Raw genomic sequence first — 16,009 nt, 5'->3', positions numbered from 1 at the left:
AACGACGCTGCGTTTCGGTGCGGAGTTGGCGCCGGACGGAATGAGAGACGCAAGAGAAGATAAGCTGTGCCGCCAGCAATTTAGGCAGTATTTCATGCATCGATAACCACTGCACCAACACATCTGAGAACCCGAAAGCATTACCGCATCTCCGGAGAGGTTTTTTTTTTTTTTCACAACCTGCCACATCTAGTAGGATGCAGTACACCATATGTGACAAACTTCCTGCTTTTTTGCGATCTTAGTCGTCTGTAATTAATCTCAGTTCTTCGATTTTCTTAAGAATCAGTGCACTGTGTTTATTGGCGCATTAAAGCAAAATTAGGCAAGCATCTCGTTTCCTTCATTTTCGGAAAGGGGGCTCATGCACACGAACCTCGATATGCTACGAAGCGCTCAGAATTACGGCTTGCTTTGTTTCATCTGAATGTCCCGTCCTACAAATCCTTCCGTACTCGATGTCATGCAGTGATGACACTGTGTTGCTAAATTAGTTGTTTCTGATACCTACTAGTACGAGAAATCTTATCATATATGAGCGTACCGTATGTTTAGCTTAAAATACGGCCTCTTTTTTTCGCAGAGGCGCAGCCTGGGCGAAATATCTACTAATTATGATTTGTCTCTACTTGGTCCTTTTAATATATAATTTCATTTATAGTCTCATTCGGAAAGCCGAGGTTAGTGAGCGTAGTACTCCTCATTGCTGGGTGCATACATAGTCCTCAGCCCTGCTGTGTAATGCACAAAAATGCGCGAGACCCCAGTGATAGCAGGTACGACTGGAGTATTTTCGTCTGCAGCACCCTCAACTGGTCCAAGGATGAGGCTTCCGAAGAATATCAAGCTTTGTCCTAAGCTTTCGTTCGCATAGTTTTTAAGGATTTGCTGAAAGAAAAATGAAGCTTTTTCAAGAAGGAATTGCGATAAGTCAGGCGTTGGGGTTCCCCGTATGTACAAAAGGTGTTTTGAATACGAAGAAATGAGCCCACCGATTCACGTTGCATGAAAGGCGAAATCCTCTTGTTATATCTGGACATCAAAACGAGACCTTTTCGAAGCTTGTACTCGAATACATTAACTATGGAAACAGTTCTTGCGCGACCGCTAAAGAATAGTCAAGAATTCAACCTTTCTCTCATAAGCCGCTTTCCCTTGAATGGAGTAAACGCGAAATTATGATCAATAAACCCTGAATGCCGGGTTTACTTTGCGCTTCGAGAAATATAAAGCAGAAGGACAATTACGAAAACGCCTTAAAACGTCCCTAAAGAAATTACGAAAACGCTGCCATTTGCGACTTTATATGGTGCGTGAATTTAGCGTGTTCGCGCATGCGCTACAGAGGAATAATTAGAAAGGAAGTTTGCTTCACTTTGACCAATAACACACGGAGAAAGGAAAGGGTGCCTTTACTTCCTTTATGAAGCATATAGATCTGTCGCAAAAGTAACTTTAAGAAGGCATCAGGAGATTGAATTGGTATGGTATGATACGGTGCGCAATGGCATGGTATGTGGTGTTTAAAAGAGTATAGACACCTAATTATGATGCCACGTTATCTGCCCTACAGTGATGCGGATGGCATTACTATGCATGAGTCACTATGTGGTATTCGCCTACGAGCACTAAATAATTTTAATGGAATTTTTCTGTCATGCTGTTTAGGGTTCAACAGCCGAACGACTGCTGTGACGTCGAAGTGTGGTTATATGTCAGTGAGGCATGGAAAGACGTCGATATAATCACTGTCTCATCGTTTCATTTCATTACTGTACTCAAGCCAGCCTTCCTCGAGAGGCGGAATGACAACGAATGCAGAAGCAGCGATTATATTGCAGGTTTTGCCTGCCTCACGTGACGTATAACCACAGTGTGACGTCAAAGCCATCATTCGACTGTTCAAACCGAAACAGAACGAGTTCGATTATAAGTTATTTAGTTATAATTTAAGCTATAAGTTATTGGTTTGGTTTGGTTTGTAGCGGTTTAACGTCCCAAAGCAACTCAGGCTATGAGAGACGCCGTAGTGAAGGGCTCCGGAAATTTCGACCACCTGGGGTTCTTTAACGTGCACTGACATCGCACAGTACACGGGCCTGCCGAATTTCGCCTCCATCGAAATTCGACCGCCGCGGCCGGGATCGAACCCGCGTCTTTCGGGCCGGCAGCCGAGCGCCATAACCACTCAGCCACCGCGGCGGCTACTATAAGTTATTAAGTTATAAGTTATTATAGTTATTATAAGTCCGTAGGAGTACACCACGTAGTAATGCATGTACAATAATGCCTGACGCATCATTACAAGCACGAAAACACGCACCAAAAAGTTAGGTGTCTATACTCATTTAAAACCTTGAAGCTGTAGTTAGCCTATGAGGGACGACGTAGTGGAGGACCCCATAGCAATACGTGGGCTTCTTTAGCTTCGATTCCCAACGCACGGCACATCGCTATACGTTATCATTCGCCTTCATAGTACCGCGGCCACTGCGGCCGGTATTTGGTCCGATGACCCTGGGCGCACCCAACACCAAAGTCCATGATGCACTGGAGCGCGTAGGGATCGCTTATGAATGAGCAAGCTAAGATTTGTAAGCTCTACTGCAGTGTTTCTGCGCTCTTTGTGGTAAAAATGTGCTCTTTAAAAAATATAACTCTTGATCAAGCGCAGTTCAGTGACCCCCTACAGAGGTGTGTATTCCATTGACAACCTTTTAGGTGCAGACATCGTAATCAAGCAACTATCACGAGCGATAAAGAAGGAAATATATTTCTAAGTAATGCTATTTTCTTCCGCTTAGGGCAGAACAAAGCACAGCGCTTGAGGGCTCAGACGAGCGTCTCGTCCCAGCGTCGAGACTGCTCCCGTCGCGAGGGCCTCCCACGAGAGCGGGGCGTCTTCCGCGAAGGGCCCCGCAAGACGGAGAAGATTCGGGGAAGGCGACGCAAGAGCGTGGGCGCGACTGCTTCATCGGCGGCCACGAGCAGAACATCCTCCAGGCGGGCTGTTATTGCTGCCACGCCTTCTGCCCGTCGCGAGGCGACCGGGAAGTCACGATCACGAAAGGCGCCAGTGACGCAACCTGCGCTCCATGGGAAACTGCGAGCCCGTACACAGGGGTTCGCGGAAGCGGAACAGTTACGGCTGGGTCGTGCACGAGAGAGCCCACTGGACGGCCTACCTGCGCCTGAGTAGGAGAGACCGGAACAGAGACAGGGCCGGAAGCCTGAAACGTGTAGGTCTGACGGCGGGGAGACTCAAGCAGTGCACCTGAACTGCACCAAAGTGCTAGCAGTGAATTTGCGACACGTTGTCTTTAGTTACGCGAATAAAATAACATAACTCCGCAGGGAGCGGATTTGAAGTCGATCGCCTGAAGAAATTCCGCTTTTTCATGCGTGGAATTCGCCTTACAAAGACGCAGAAGGCCGACCGAACTGATCGGGGAGTTGACATACTTCACCTTTCATACAGAAGAGCTGCTGATTTCGTGCTTATATAGTGGACACCGTGTCAGTACGTGCGCTAGACGAAACATCATAAACCGCATCCAGCCTTGATGTCAGCACGTGCTCGTACCCCAGTAAACGCGCATGCCTTCCGTATGCGCTGTTAGGTTACATGTGTGTAGACGGCTCTGATGGCAACGGCTCTATAGCACGCAACGCGATAACAAGCGCTGAACAGCGCTCGCCCAACAAACGGTATTGCTGGATGATAGCGTGCGTCACGGCTGCAAGCCAGACGACCAGGCAGGGTCACCGGCCTTGCAGTACTCAGGTATTCCTTTCTGTTCTTTACGTTCCTTTGAAAACCGAGCACTTTGTGTTCTAAACGCTGGGCTCTACTCCGAATGGAATATCACCTCCTCCGCTCCACTTCCCTCCAAACAAAAACAAGGAAACGCCCAGGACGTCAAGCTGAGCGCAATCATGCAAAGGGACCCTTAGCACTGCGAGAGTACGCTGGCCAGCTCGAACGCGGTGCTCCTCGTGCAACACAGTCCAACATATGTTTGCGAGTTGGAGGGAGTATTTCTGGGTCACAGTGCGAGGGCGCGCAGAGGAAGGACAAAAAAAGGCATTTTGCTCGCAGCCTACCAAACAACGTTCGAAGAAACCAATATTTATTTACTTATCTCTAGTCAGCGTCTGTTTTTGAACCATGTAGAATTACTACACTTTTTAGCGTTAAACTTCGAAATGCACGTTTGTAAGTGATCAGTTGCATTTCGTTTAGGCTATTGTGTAAAAAGCACGAAGCTGCAGTAAGGGATGCCTCATCTTGCGATGCTAACGCATCTTGCGTCGAGTGAAATTATAGGAAGCCGCTGCGGTGGCTGAGTGGTTATGCTGCTCCACTGCTGACAAGAAAGACGCGGGTTAGATCCCGGTTGCGGCAGTCACGTTTCGATGGAGAAGAAATGCTATAGAGGTCTGTGTGCTGTGCGTTGTAAGTGCACGTTGTAGAAACCCAGGTGGTCGAAATTTCCGGAGCCCTTCACTAAGGCGTTCCTCATACCCTAACACGTTTAAAACTAAACTAAGTAAGAGTATAGGTTTCACAGCATAACAAACATATTCCGTAGCCAGCGACACAAATCAATGACAACAATCTCTGCAATATGGCTTGCAGTATATTCAGGCCCCATCAATCAATGCGCAAGAGCGCTCGCCGGACGACATCGGGACGTGTCCTCGCCCTTGTATACCTTCAAAGAAGGTTCTTACAACTATGGACAAATCCGTCCATTTCATTCCTGGAACGCAACTATATCCGGAAGTGGTGCCATACTGCGTAGCAAAGGGAACGTCCAGCGAACGAAAAAAAAAAAAACACCACATATATTACAGCAAGCGAAGCAAACGGCCTCCTTGGATACCAGCCAACCCGGCACTCGTTGGCACAGCCCTGTAGCCAGATGTTCTTTCTTTTGGCGTCACACATGGCTCTGACTCGAAGGGAATGCACGAAGCGCAACAGTTACATATACTCGCTTAGGCCTCTGACCCAGGTCGGCCATGCGCGCTGCCCAGGAGAAGCGCGGGGACGTGATCACCAACTTCCGCGTTAAAACCGGTTGCTGGAAGGCTGCGCGACCATACAAAATAATTTGCTATCGGTTGTCGCGAAAAAAGCTGTAATAGAATGATGGCTAGCTTCAGGAGTATACACTCGATCGCCCTGGCCATTTCCCATTAAGCTAGGGGCGTAACGTATGCATTTATATTCTTGAGAGCGATTGAAAAACTGAAACGGAAACACACACACAAAAAAATTAATACACGAATGTTGTTTCATATCCTCTTGGCTTCGATTTGCGGAAGGGTGCTAGAGATCGACACCGACGGAAAGAGGGCACCGGGCCGTCTAAACGAGATATGGAGAGATCTGATGGAGAAAGTCAATTAGAAAAAGTAGCTCTCATCGGAGAAATGTCACAAGCAAAGTAAGACAGTCAAAAGGAGCAGAGCTGCCCCGCATAGACACAAGTGCGATAATCTGAAGCAGGAAGAAGTAACGCAGTGATTGTTTCATATCGTTCGAGTAGGACAGGCAGCCGGCTTTGTAACAGTGATAGCCCGATAAGTTTAATGCTGTGCGAGCAAACCTTCACCCAGGCCTCATAACACTTACAGGAGGAGTGGCCGCAAAACGTCCCGCTCCCCTTCACAGCGTAGTGGCATAGACAGTAGTGCTGGAGCCCACTTCTACCTCAACCCTTATAAGTGCTGCCAAAAAAAGGCTAGCCAGATCACATTACCACGGTCGATGCATATACTGAACAGCGTCACACTGACGGTCCGCATTCGTCGTGGCTCATGCACCATCTAGGTACCCTTCTACTCCGTAGGAACTTGAACGTAGCGGTTTTGGACAATGCCCGGAAAGTATTCTGAGCAAGCTCACAAACCAGCTAGAGCTTTGAAACACACATCGCTACGTGGTCCCGGCTTACCGACACAGGCAGAGAACCACCAGCGGCGAAAGTGCCAGCAAGAACTGCAAGGCAGCACCCGCATGACCGCGTCCCTCTAGACGATGGGCAAACGCTTCCCACTTTGAGGCCTCATCTTCCACGCCTCATTCTCTCTCATATTCGCCGACACCTGCGTAGCAGATGACCGGCCTCGTGACCTCGTGCAGAAACCACCCGACGACGGTCGTGCTAACCATCCCGGCACCACGGCGGGGCGCAGCCGTGTTTGTAAACAAGAGGCGGCGGGTCGTCGTTCTTCGCAGTGGTTCCTTGGCCCCTTCTTCGACAGCGGCCAGAAAGCATGCGGGAGCACGGAAGGGATGGAGCAGGGGGGAGTGCTCACGACCCCTCTGCTGGATGCACCCTTCAAATGCAAGCAGGCTGGCAGGGGCTAGCGCAAGCCCGCCCGAACCGGGTGACGAGCGCGGAGGGAGGGGGGGGGGGGGGGGCAATGGAGGGGCGTGTTCTACTCTGGTACGCTCGCCTCTTGGATAGTGGTGGAGGGAAGAGGGGAAGGAAGGTTGATGGAGGCCCTCAAAGCTCGGGGCAATGCTCGCGACATTTCCGCGCGAGGGAAACAACCCGCTGGGCGAGGTGAGTATACGGTAAGCGGCGGCGTTGGCCCCGTAGCGGCCGAAGAGTCAACGTCCGCCGGGGGGCCATCGAGCCCACGGATGGGGGCAAGCGTGCCCAGTAGTTTCGCCAGAGAGAGGAGGGGTCACTCGCCGGTCAGCGCGCTGCGATGCTTCGGCGGCGCGCGTCGTCATCGGCGCAGCCATGCAGGGCAGCCGCGCATTCAGGGTCAGCCAGCCGTGGCGTGTACGTACGTACAAGCGGAGCTTTTCATTGCGCCCGGGAAGCTAAAGGATCACCAGCGTCGGCTTCTCTCGGGGTGTGCAGAAAGTAACCAGTAAGCGAAGGAAGCCGCCCTCAGCAACCTGTGTTTTTGCAGTTCTCTACCCTTTCCTTGCATTGCGTGTGCCGGGATATGCCGGCCGTTGAGAGGAAGAAAAGCGCAGGTTCAAGAGAATTGCAGATTCCCGCGGTGAACATTCCGGCGCTCATTGCTATGAAAGCGATACGAGATCTGCACTTGTGCAGGAAACAGCATGTGCGCTATGACATCAGGCAGCGCTTTATGCGTTGCTTTTAACGTGATAGCGTTAGTAGTACCCACATGTCGGCGACCGTTTGAAGCCTCGCCTAGGTCACGTGACCTTGATGCGTCATCACGACCTGCCCAGTGGAATGTGAGCAAACTGACCACCGTCGCAGGCGGCAGTTAAATTAATGATTGGCCGCGAGAGATTACCCGGGAAGAGCGACTTTTGTGCCATAATCGCTTAACCGCTGCACGACTGCGCCAGGAGCGATCTGAGATGAGAATTACAAATTCTACATTAGCGCAGTAACGCTATCGCGGCATGCCGTTAAGGCGGAGCTTAAATGTCTCCTCCATTTTTGTTTTTCTTTTTGCGCTTGATAACTCATATTTTTATAGGGCACAAAAGGATTGCAGAACGCTGCGCGCAAACAGGAGTTCAGAGGATCACCCTGAATATACTGAGACTACATTTATCAGATGCACACAAGCGACATCGTTATGACAATACTGCTACGACAGAAATAAAATTATTTCCATTCAAACAAAGACGTCATTCACAGGTTGTCACACGACCAGTTTTCATCCGTACATCGCGTTGGTTGATGCTCGAAATTTTAAGAAATTCAATGCAGCCTAAGAAAACAAGCAACTGTGACATTCCTTGTGTGCTACGAGGTACATTCCTTGTGTGTGCATCGAGTTGGGGCTTAAGGCCGCCCCTCTTTTCCAGCTGCATACCTTTGCAGAAAGCAGGACGCCGGCACACGCGGAAACCGCTCCCCAGTATAAGCGAGAGCCCCGAGTACATACCGGGAACGAAAATTGTCGCTTGACGCACGGACCCCCCACCCCCTTACGACGTGGGCTATCGCCGGGAAGGCACCCACAGCTTCCCGCGGTGCCTCGTGAACAAAAGCGCATTCCCAGAAGGGCCGTGACGGACACCTGTCAGACAGACAGGCAGTACTCGCCAAGAATGTGGAAAGACAGGCGCAAGTGGACAAAAGCGCATTCCCAGGATGGCCGTGACGGACACCTGTCATGGCGGACAGGCAAGACTCGCCAAGAATGTGGGAAAACAGGGGCGACCCTTAATCTGGTTTCCCGGAGCGACAGACGAACCCCTTCATGATTATTAGCTGTGTCCCGCCGTCGGTAGCGCGGCAGCATCGAGGGCGCTTTCGCCCCCTCCTCTGTTGCTGACGAACGACGCGGACCGATGGTGGGTGGCGGTATGCATGCCTGAGGCAAGGATTAGCTCCGAAGGGAGAGCCTGTGGATACTCTCACTTGAGAGAGAGTGGTGACGTTTTTGTTGTTTATTTAGTTTGTATTGTTAACAAGAATCTGGGTTCGAGGCTAAGCCCAACCCAAGGGGTTGTCCCCATCTCGCATGTTATTTTTCATTGGAGAATTGATGCTTTGGGCGGGCCACTGAAAATGACCGCCCTTAGTCCTTTGTTAATCAAGTGCTTAAAAGCGCATGTAAACGGATGCAGTCCAGTCCAGTCTGAGCTGGGGCTCCATGCTTAGCATGTAATGTGATGCTACTTAGGCACTAACCTGCCCGGTCGATGAGTAAAGTAGTGCAAAGTTTGTTCTTTTGTAAATTCAGTTCTGCTTTTTCCAGTTTAACTCTCTGTATATGTATGTTGTAAAATTATGCTCTGCTGTCATCATCTACAAGCTCGCCTCCTGTTCATCTTCCAAGCCGAACGACACTAGAGGAAGGGTTTGTGAACCATCCTCGAAGAAACGGACGACTATTGAAATTCTACTGCATACACGCTCAGGATGACATCGTTAGCGAAGAGGGCCTTCAGCGCCGAAGCCCGACGGCGTGCAGCTTCTGCCAGCAACCGCTCGAGCCCAACTCAGGAGCCACTCCATCGCCCCCATGAAGTCGTCGGCACGTAAGCTCGGACGCCCCAGCCTCTGATGTATAATCTTAATCATGTGTAATTATTGAATATACCTGTTTGTTTAAACTGAGCCATACGGTGTCGCTTTGCCTCTCCGTCCCGTGTGGACCTGCGCATTATGGGGGTCATCACACAACCGATATTCTCTACAATACTTTTTTGCAGTAGAGGAGGCGGACGAAGCTGGCCGCGAAACTCACACATGAAATAGTCAAGCAGTTTCGAAAAAAAATGAAAAAGCTAGTGCACATAAAAATATAAATGACTGCCCAAAATTTGGCTTCATGAAATAGCTCTTTCGTTTCTTTCTTCACAAACATACTAACTGGCGGTGTTTACAGAGTTGCATTGACTATTACGGATAGTAGGCTAATGAGGTGCAAAAATAAAATTGCCAAAGTTTGAAACTCTGCGATAATCGAAAATGTCAGAGACAAATAACTCGCTGCAAATGTTGGATTTCTGCCTCTTGGATATAGAAATACAATTCCCAGATCCAAAATTCATAAAAAATTGAGCCGCATGAATATTTCACGTATTACACTATACATGAACTCATACCCGAGCCGCATGAGATGACCGTGAAATCCTTATTGGCTTCTTTAGTTACCTTCAATTTCGGCTCGAGCAAAATGTGCTGCAACCGATTGCCGTGCAGCAGTTGAAGATTCCATGGACGCGGGCATTTTCATGAGAAAGCTGCAGACCGATTTGACCAGAGTTTGACATTATCAGTGAACAGCATTATCATTAGGAAAATGTTACCAGCACGACCAGAAGTAATTATTTCATAAAAGTAACGTGTGTGATCCTGCTAGATAGAACAAACACGAAAGCTTATCTTGTATCTCCGGTTTATGCTTTTAGGAAAGCTCCCACAACTCATAACAGGGTTCCAAACAGAGGTCCAACAATTAGTACGTACCAAGTTTCTTCATATATGCCAGCTTCCACGTACTCTATGCGTCGGACGGAGCCGTATAGCCTGCACAGTGTAAGGATGGCGGAGAACAAAAATATGGACCAATATGATTTGGACTGGAGTATTCTTAGCCGGACCTTGCGAAGTTTGCGAATTAACCAGAGTATGATCTGTTTTTGCGCCCTGCCACAGTGTCGTACGGTATATATAGCAAAGAACATTCAAATCTCTTCAATGATAGGTGTAACGTTAATGCACCGGAAGCGAGCAGAGTGGGCGAGGGAACGAACGCGGGTTAACGACATCCTATTGTCGAAATCAAGAGGAAGAAATGGTCTTGGGCAGTGAATATATTGTGAAGGCAAGATAACCGCTGGTCCTTAAGGGTAACTGAGTGGATTCCAAGAGAAGGCAAGCGCAGCAGGGGGCGGCAGAAGGTTAGGTGGGCGGATGAGATTAGGAAGTTTGCAGGCGTAGGATGGGCGCAGCTTGCAAAGGATAGGTGGGAGAGTCCTTTGCCCTGTAGTGGGTGTAGTCAGGCTGATGATGATGATTCCGTGTTTTAAGACGAATTCCGATGTGTTATTTCTCATTGCACAATCATAATTTGCGGTATCCTCTCAATGAACGAAGCCCAACTTTATCTTGTGTTCTCTTGCGTTCACTAAAATTGCTGCGGGCATAAACACCCACAAACTTCAGGAAGTAATAGCCCACGAGATGGACGCCAAGAGTGATGTTTTTGCTGCATCTGAAGGGAAACACTGAGAATTCCTTGTGACAAGCAGGAGTTAATTTTTTGCTGTGCACGCAACAAATACGCTCACGCAAAACAAATTCCGCATCTGAAAAGCACAGAAACGTGTCAAACGGAAGCAAAATAGTGCCAATGGTGACCGAGCTTTTTCCCCAATTAAAACAAAAGGCTAGACCTAAGTGGCGGAGTTCTAACATTTAGACAAATTTGTAATGTGTTATCGCTACTTTTTTCTTAACTTCTGCGGTTTCAGTTATGTTCCACTTAGAAACTTATCTCGAGTATCTCTGCGTAAAGATTCTTTCTTACTATAAAACTATATAGATTACATCCTGCGGTCACAGTGTCAGGAAATTAAAGAGGATTCTTGCAACTAATTCTTGCTGGCATTTGAGGAGGCAAAAAGAGAGACCAAGAGAAACTGAACAGGGAGGTCTTATAGCCTGTCTTGTCCTTCAGTGACATGAGGTAAAGAACCGCATGCTGGGAAGATATAAAGCGTCTGTGTCTTACTTTTACATGGATCGTTCAGGACATGCTTTTCCTCGGGTGTCATTTTCTTTCACAAGTTGTCTGTAAGGAGCAGTGAAGGTAATTTTGTTTCTGTACCTAGCCTGGGGAAATAAGTGCGATTTATTTGTAGCAAGGTGAGGCTCTACGGCCAAGAGAAGTACAAGCCCCCGGCTCAAAACAGTACGGCAGCGACTCCTGTAATAACGTGTTGTATATTTTGGGTGTTCCTGATGTGTATGGTGCTGCAAAATGAAATAAACCCCTTTTGTTCAGGTTAGTTGTTTAGCCGCACCAGTGACGTGAGCGTCGAAACACCGACAAATGTGACACTAGGGTAAAGTTAAGAGGCTAAGCGAAGGAAATAGTTAAGACAAGAAGTGCCTGGCCATTTTGTTTTTGCACCGCCGACCTCGGGACCCCAGAGAAGACGCAATTCCCGTTCTATCACCTCCGTAGTTACTTTTAATTCAGCCTCAAGGCTCAAACCTATTTTACGCAGAAATAAAGTTGTAACAAAATTGCATACACCTGTTCCCCTATACTTTTGAACGCAATAGTGCATGACGCACTCTAGTTTTGGCGCTTTATTTCTGGCAGGATCTTAGTAGGTTTATGGTTTATAGGGTTTAACGTCCCAAAGCAACTCAGGCTATGAGAGACGCCGTAGTGGAGGGCTCCGGAAATTTCGACCACCTGGGGTTCTTTAACGTGCACTGACAACGCACAGTACACGGGCCTCTAGAATTTCGCCTCCATCGAAATTCGACCGCCGCGGCCGGGATCGAACCCGCGTCTTTCGGGTCAGCAGCCGAGCGCCGTAACCACTGAGCCACCGCGGCGGCTTGGATCTTAGTAGGTCTGAACATATAATTACTCTTTGCTGAATTTTGAGGGAATAACTGAATTTCCAGCTTTTTTCCGCAACGTTGATTGAGTGCAAACCTGAAAATTTATAAACTTTTTTTGAGTGGCACAACTAATGCTCCTTAAAGACTGCATCTTTAAGCGCCATCCGCTGATGTTGCCTTTGAGAGAGGGAAACATACGCTGGACAGTGTGCAGACAGAGGGACGAGGGACGGTATTAGAAATGTGAAAAGAAAACTAAATACAGCAGAAGCACTCAAGAAAGCCTGCTCGACGTTTGTAAAGGTCTGTTTATTTTTACAGGACGACATTGTGGTTATGTGGGCTGGAATCCCCCAAAATCAATTGTGCTGAGATCATAAGACAGCTCCAAGGTCTTCATAGTGGGGCGGGAAGTTAAAATTCGGGCAGGCGTCATATGCCTCTGCCAGGCTGCTCATAATTGCCAAATAAATAAAATGAACAAAATACAGCGGCCATAGTTTCAAACAGCGTCTTGCGAAGAGGCCTAATAAAGGCTGCATCATGAAGAATCTTCCTCCTCGTAAGGGTCTCAAGACAGCGCTCAGAACATTTTTCCTGAGTCAACAGTTTTTGGTAGGGTGGCCGGCGACTGCACATGGCCCCTTCACTGAAAAAGACGGCTTGTAAAAGATGTCAAATATCTTAAGGCGCTTCGTCGTTCAGTGTGTTACAGTTTTCAGGATTTCATAACATGTTTGGGTGAATATCACCGCCGCCTTCGGCTTTTGTTGCCCCACTGTTCATAGCTTTGTTATCCTGCACCGCTGAAATTAAGACGGAGAGCTGATGGACGTACTGTAAAATAATTACCGGGTTCGCAAAGTAAACCACAACAACCAACAAAAGCGCTTCCTGAGAAAATGCGCTTCAAGAGTACGAATCCATCTCTTCAACAAAGTTTTTTTTTTGTGTGTGTGTGTGCAACAAAAGCGGCTCCGCCGATGCTGCGAGCGAGCAAAGCGAGCGGCGTTATGATCCGGCCAACATTTGAATTCCGGTCGGGCGACTGCGGCGGCGTCCGTCAGCCGACGCAGCCAACGTCGGCCGGCGTCGGCAGTGAGAGGAGGGGACGCACAGCTTCTCTCCCCCTCTTCTCCTTCGGCAGCCGCTTCTTCTTCCCGCCAAAATTCCTCTCGAGGCCGTAACGGGTTGGCGCCTTTGCCACCGATGCCGCGCGCTGCTCTTCCCGCCTTTTTCACTTGACCTCTAGGCGTGAGCATGGCTCTCTCGCCTCTGGACCGTCGGCAGCACACAAAAGTTTTGAACTGCCGAGACAGGGGTCAGCGAATAGGGTTGCTTGGAAGCTATGCGGCTTCTTCGCATCGTGCCAAAAGATAAAACATGAGCCTTCATTAGTAATGGCGCGTTTATGGCTGCTGACGTAACGACCGTTTATTAGCACATTTGTCCGTAATCCCGGAGCTGCACGTTTACTTCCTCGATGGTGCAAGCCAGCGGGCTCGAGTTGGATGACTGGTGCCAGAATGGAGATGCTTTTTGCCAGTAAAACAACAAATGTTGCTGTCGAAAAAGCTGTTGGGGGGATTTTTTTGCTGCCTTGAGAGGAGCCATTCTGAAGTTGCGGCCCAAAATTCAGTCCATGCATGCACCACAATTAGCTTCAGCTGGTGCGTGGAACACAATTGCCATTTCGCAAATGCGTCCCCGAAGGTGCCTACGAATGGGCAAGGATAGCTTTCATTAAGTATCGTGCTCCCAGCGAATCGCCGCATATACAGACCAGTTATTGGCGTTATAGACCATAACCTGCGATATGCATCACAGGCGCCAGTTTCATTTATGACGTGCGCCGCGGCATAGATAAAACGCGCTCATTGTAACATTTTTTTCCGTTTTATAAACGATCCGGTTCCGTTGCTAAGAACTGCTCACATTGGGTGCGAAATTCGTCTTGCAGTTTATAGATTACCCATGACGGGCATTTCACAGGCGTCAAATCGTCTCCCCAACAATTACAGTTTGGTTCTGTTTGAGGCAGCGACCAGATCCCGGCGACCAGCCTTATCATATCGAGAAGTGCGTCAACGCTTGCTGCCTGCAGCTTGCACGTGTACCTTAAAAGCGACTGAAAAGCCGCCGTACCTACTCGGGATAACGAGCAGTGCTGTACGAATACATTCAGCAGTGAGAACATCAATGGGCGCGCAAGTAAGCAGAAACAAATAAAAGCGCGCCAACCACTGCCCCGGCTAGCGTGCGCTCCGAGCTAAAAAAGCGCGCGCTTGCCCCTCAACCCGTTCGGAGGGAGCAGGGCTGCTAGCAGGCGTCACGCGTCCCTTCCCCCCACGACCTGCCGCACGTGCCCGGCGCGCGCGCTCCGCGGCCTCCTCACCTGAGCCAGGCGACGCGTCTCCCCAGCGACGCTGCTGCTGCTGCCGCTTGTCGTCGTCGCCTCTCTGCCACTGGAATCGCCCCTGGAGCGGCCGGTCGCGCGCGAAGTCGTAGTTCCAGGACCGCGAGCTCTCCTCCTGCAGCTTGTCCAGCTGACGTCTGGTGCCCCGGTCCTCGCCGTCGTCGAAAAGTCGCCGGCACGCCCTGCCGTGCGGCGATCCCATCATTGGCGGACGACGCGGTCTCTTCTGTCGCTCCGGTTGCGGATGAGGGCTCCGTCGACGACCCCAGAACCAGCGCTTGCGGGAACAGACTCGGCGCGTGCGGCCACGGATACGAAGTGCCAGGCAGCTGCCAGATTCGTTTGGCGCCGCTGGTTTCGAAGGCCCGCGTCGCGAGCATCCATTGGTCGCTCCCTTTCTCTCTGCCGCAGAGGCCTCCGCTAGAGAGAGAAGGGGAGGGGGGGCGAGGAGCGGCAGCCGATCGAGGACGAGGAAGCGGCACAACCGGTCCGTCGGTCGCTGCTCCGAGAGGAAAGTGGCGCGCCAGTTTGAAAAACACGCGGACGGGCCGCGTCGCGCGCGCCCGCTGGAAAACACGCCGCTGGCACTGAGCCGACTGGTTCATTTGCGCGCCAAAAATCGTCCCTTGCGCGCGACGCTCCAGCTAACTGGCTGGCCCGGCGCTCTCCTGGAATCGCAGCGCTGCTGCCCATGAAAAGAAAAATATTTTTCATGCTATTCGGTTGTCAATGCAAAAGAGGACTTTCAACCGTCATTGGCTGCGAGAAACATTTCGTTTGCACCAGGGTTACATTTTGCGCAGGCTTTAAGTTAAATAGTAAAAAAGTTAAGTTAATAGTAAAAAGGTAAATGTTCTGAGATTTCTGGCTTAATCATATAGTTTTGAGGCGCACGTTAGCATTAGCTCACTGGTTCAAAATGCTGAAGCCTCCAAAGTACGCTTTGAAAAGGCGCTAAACAACCTAGTTTTATCAAGACAACGACTGCGTAATACATTCAGTCCATTGCAATGCAGCTTTTACGAAACTGGCTGCATTATGTTACCTCCTCGCTGCGTTTTGTTGCGTAACTTTTTTTTTTCCACATAATAAAAAGTAGGGACAGTAAAAAACGGGCAGAGCAACTGCGGATGTATTTGAAGATAAAGACCCGCGATGCAGGCCATGGTCATGATACGCTAGCCTGATACGGCACACGGCGTAAGGAAAAGAAATAATGCTGTGATGGTCCACACCATGAAAGGTAGAGGCTGTACAAACCATTACCTTTGCTTTAAATCGATCTTCTTTGGCCTTTCAAAATTCTGTACCTGCCCCGTTTAGAATTTTAAATATTCCTTGAATATTCAGCGAATATAAATGGTGCGCAGAAATGGGCACATCTCCGAAAAACTTCAAATTACTGCAGTGAAAACAATCTGTTGATTCACATACCAGTAGCAAACTCAAGTTCTATTTTGCCTTTGCAATTTAAGAAGCACTTCGCTGTTTGTGACAGCTATGTTAACGCATCTCAAGCTAAGAGAGCAAAGAGAACCTTTCC

At 49.3% G+C, this 16,009-nt stretch overlaps 1 protein-coding gene across 1 annotated transcript in view; it reads right to left on the bottom strand.

The window, feature by feature from the left end:
- LOC144103838 (uncharacterized) overlaps positions 1 to 14,977 on the bottom strand; it is a 29,166-nt gene extending 14,189 nt beyond the window's left edge. Inside the window, exon 1 of the mRNA XM_077636537.1 lies at positions 14,446 to 14,977. Within this exon, the coding sequence (XP_077492663.1) occupies positions 14,446 to 14,671 (226 nt within the window). The 5' untranslated portion in view covers positions 14,672 to 14,977. The remainder of the gene's footprint in view (positions 1 to 14,445) is intronic.
- Positions 14,978 to 16,009: the final 1,032 nt, after the last annotated feature.

This window comes from Amblyomma americanum, chromosome 9 (assembly GCF_052857255.1).
Source record: "Amblyomma americanum isolate KBUSLIRL-KWMA chromosome 9, ASM5285725v1, whole genome shotgun sequence".
NCBI lineage: Eukaryota > Metazoa > Arthropoda > Arachnida > Ixodida > Ixodidae > Amblyomma > Amblyomma americanum.
Note: the sequence above shows the minus strand (reverse complement) of the source record. Positions and strands in the feature narration are given on the sequence as shown.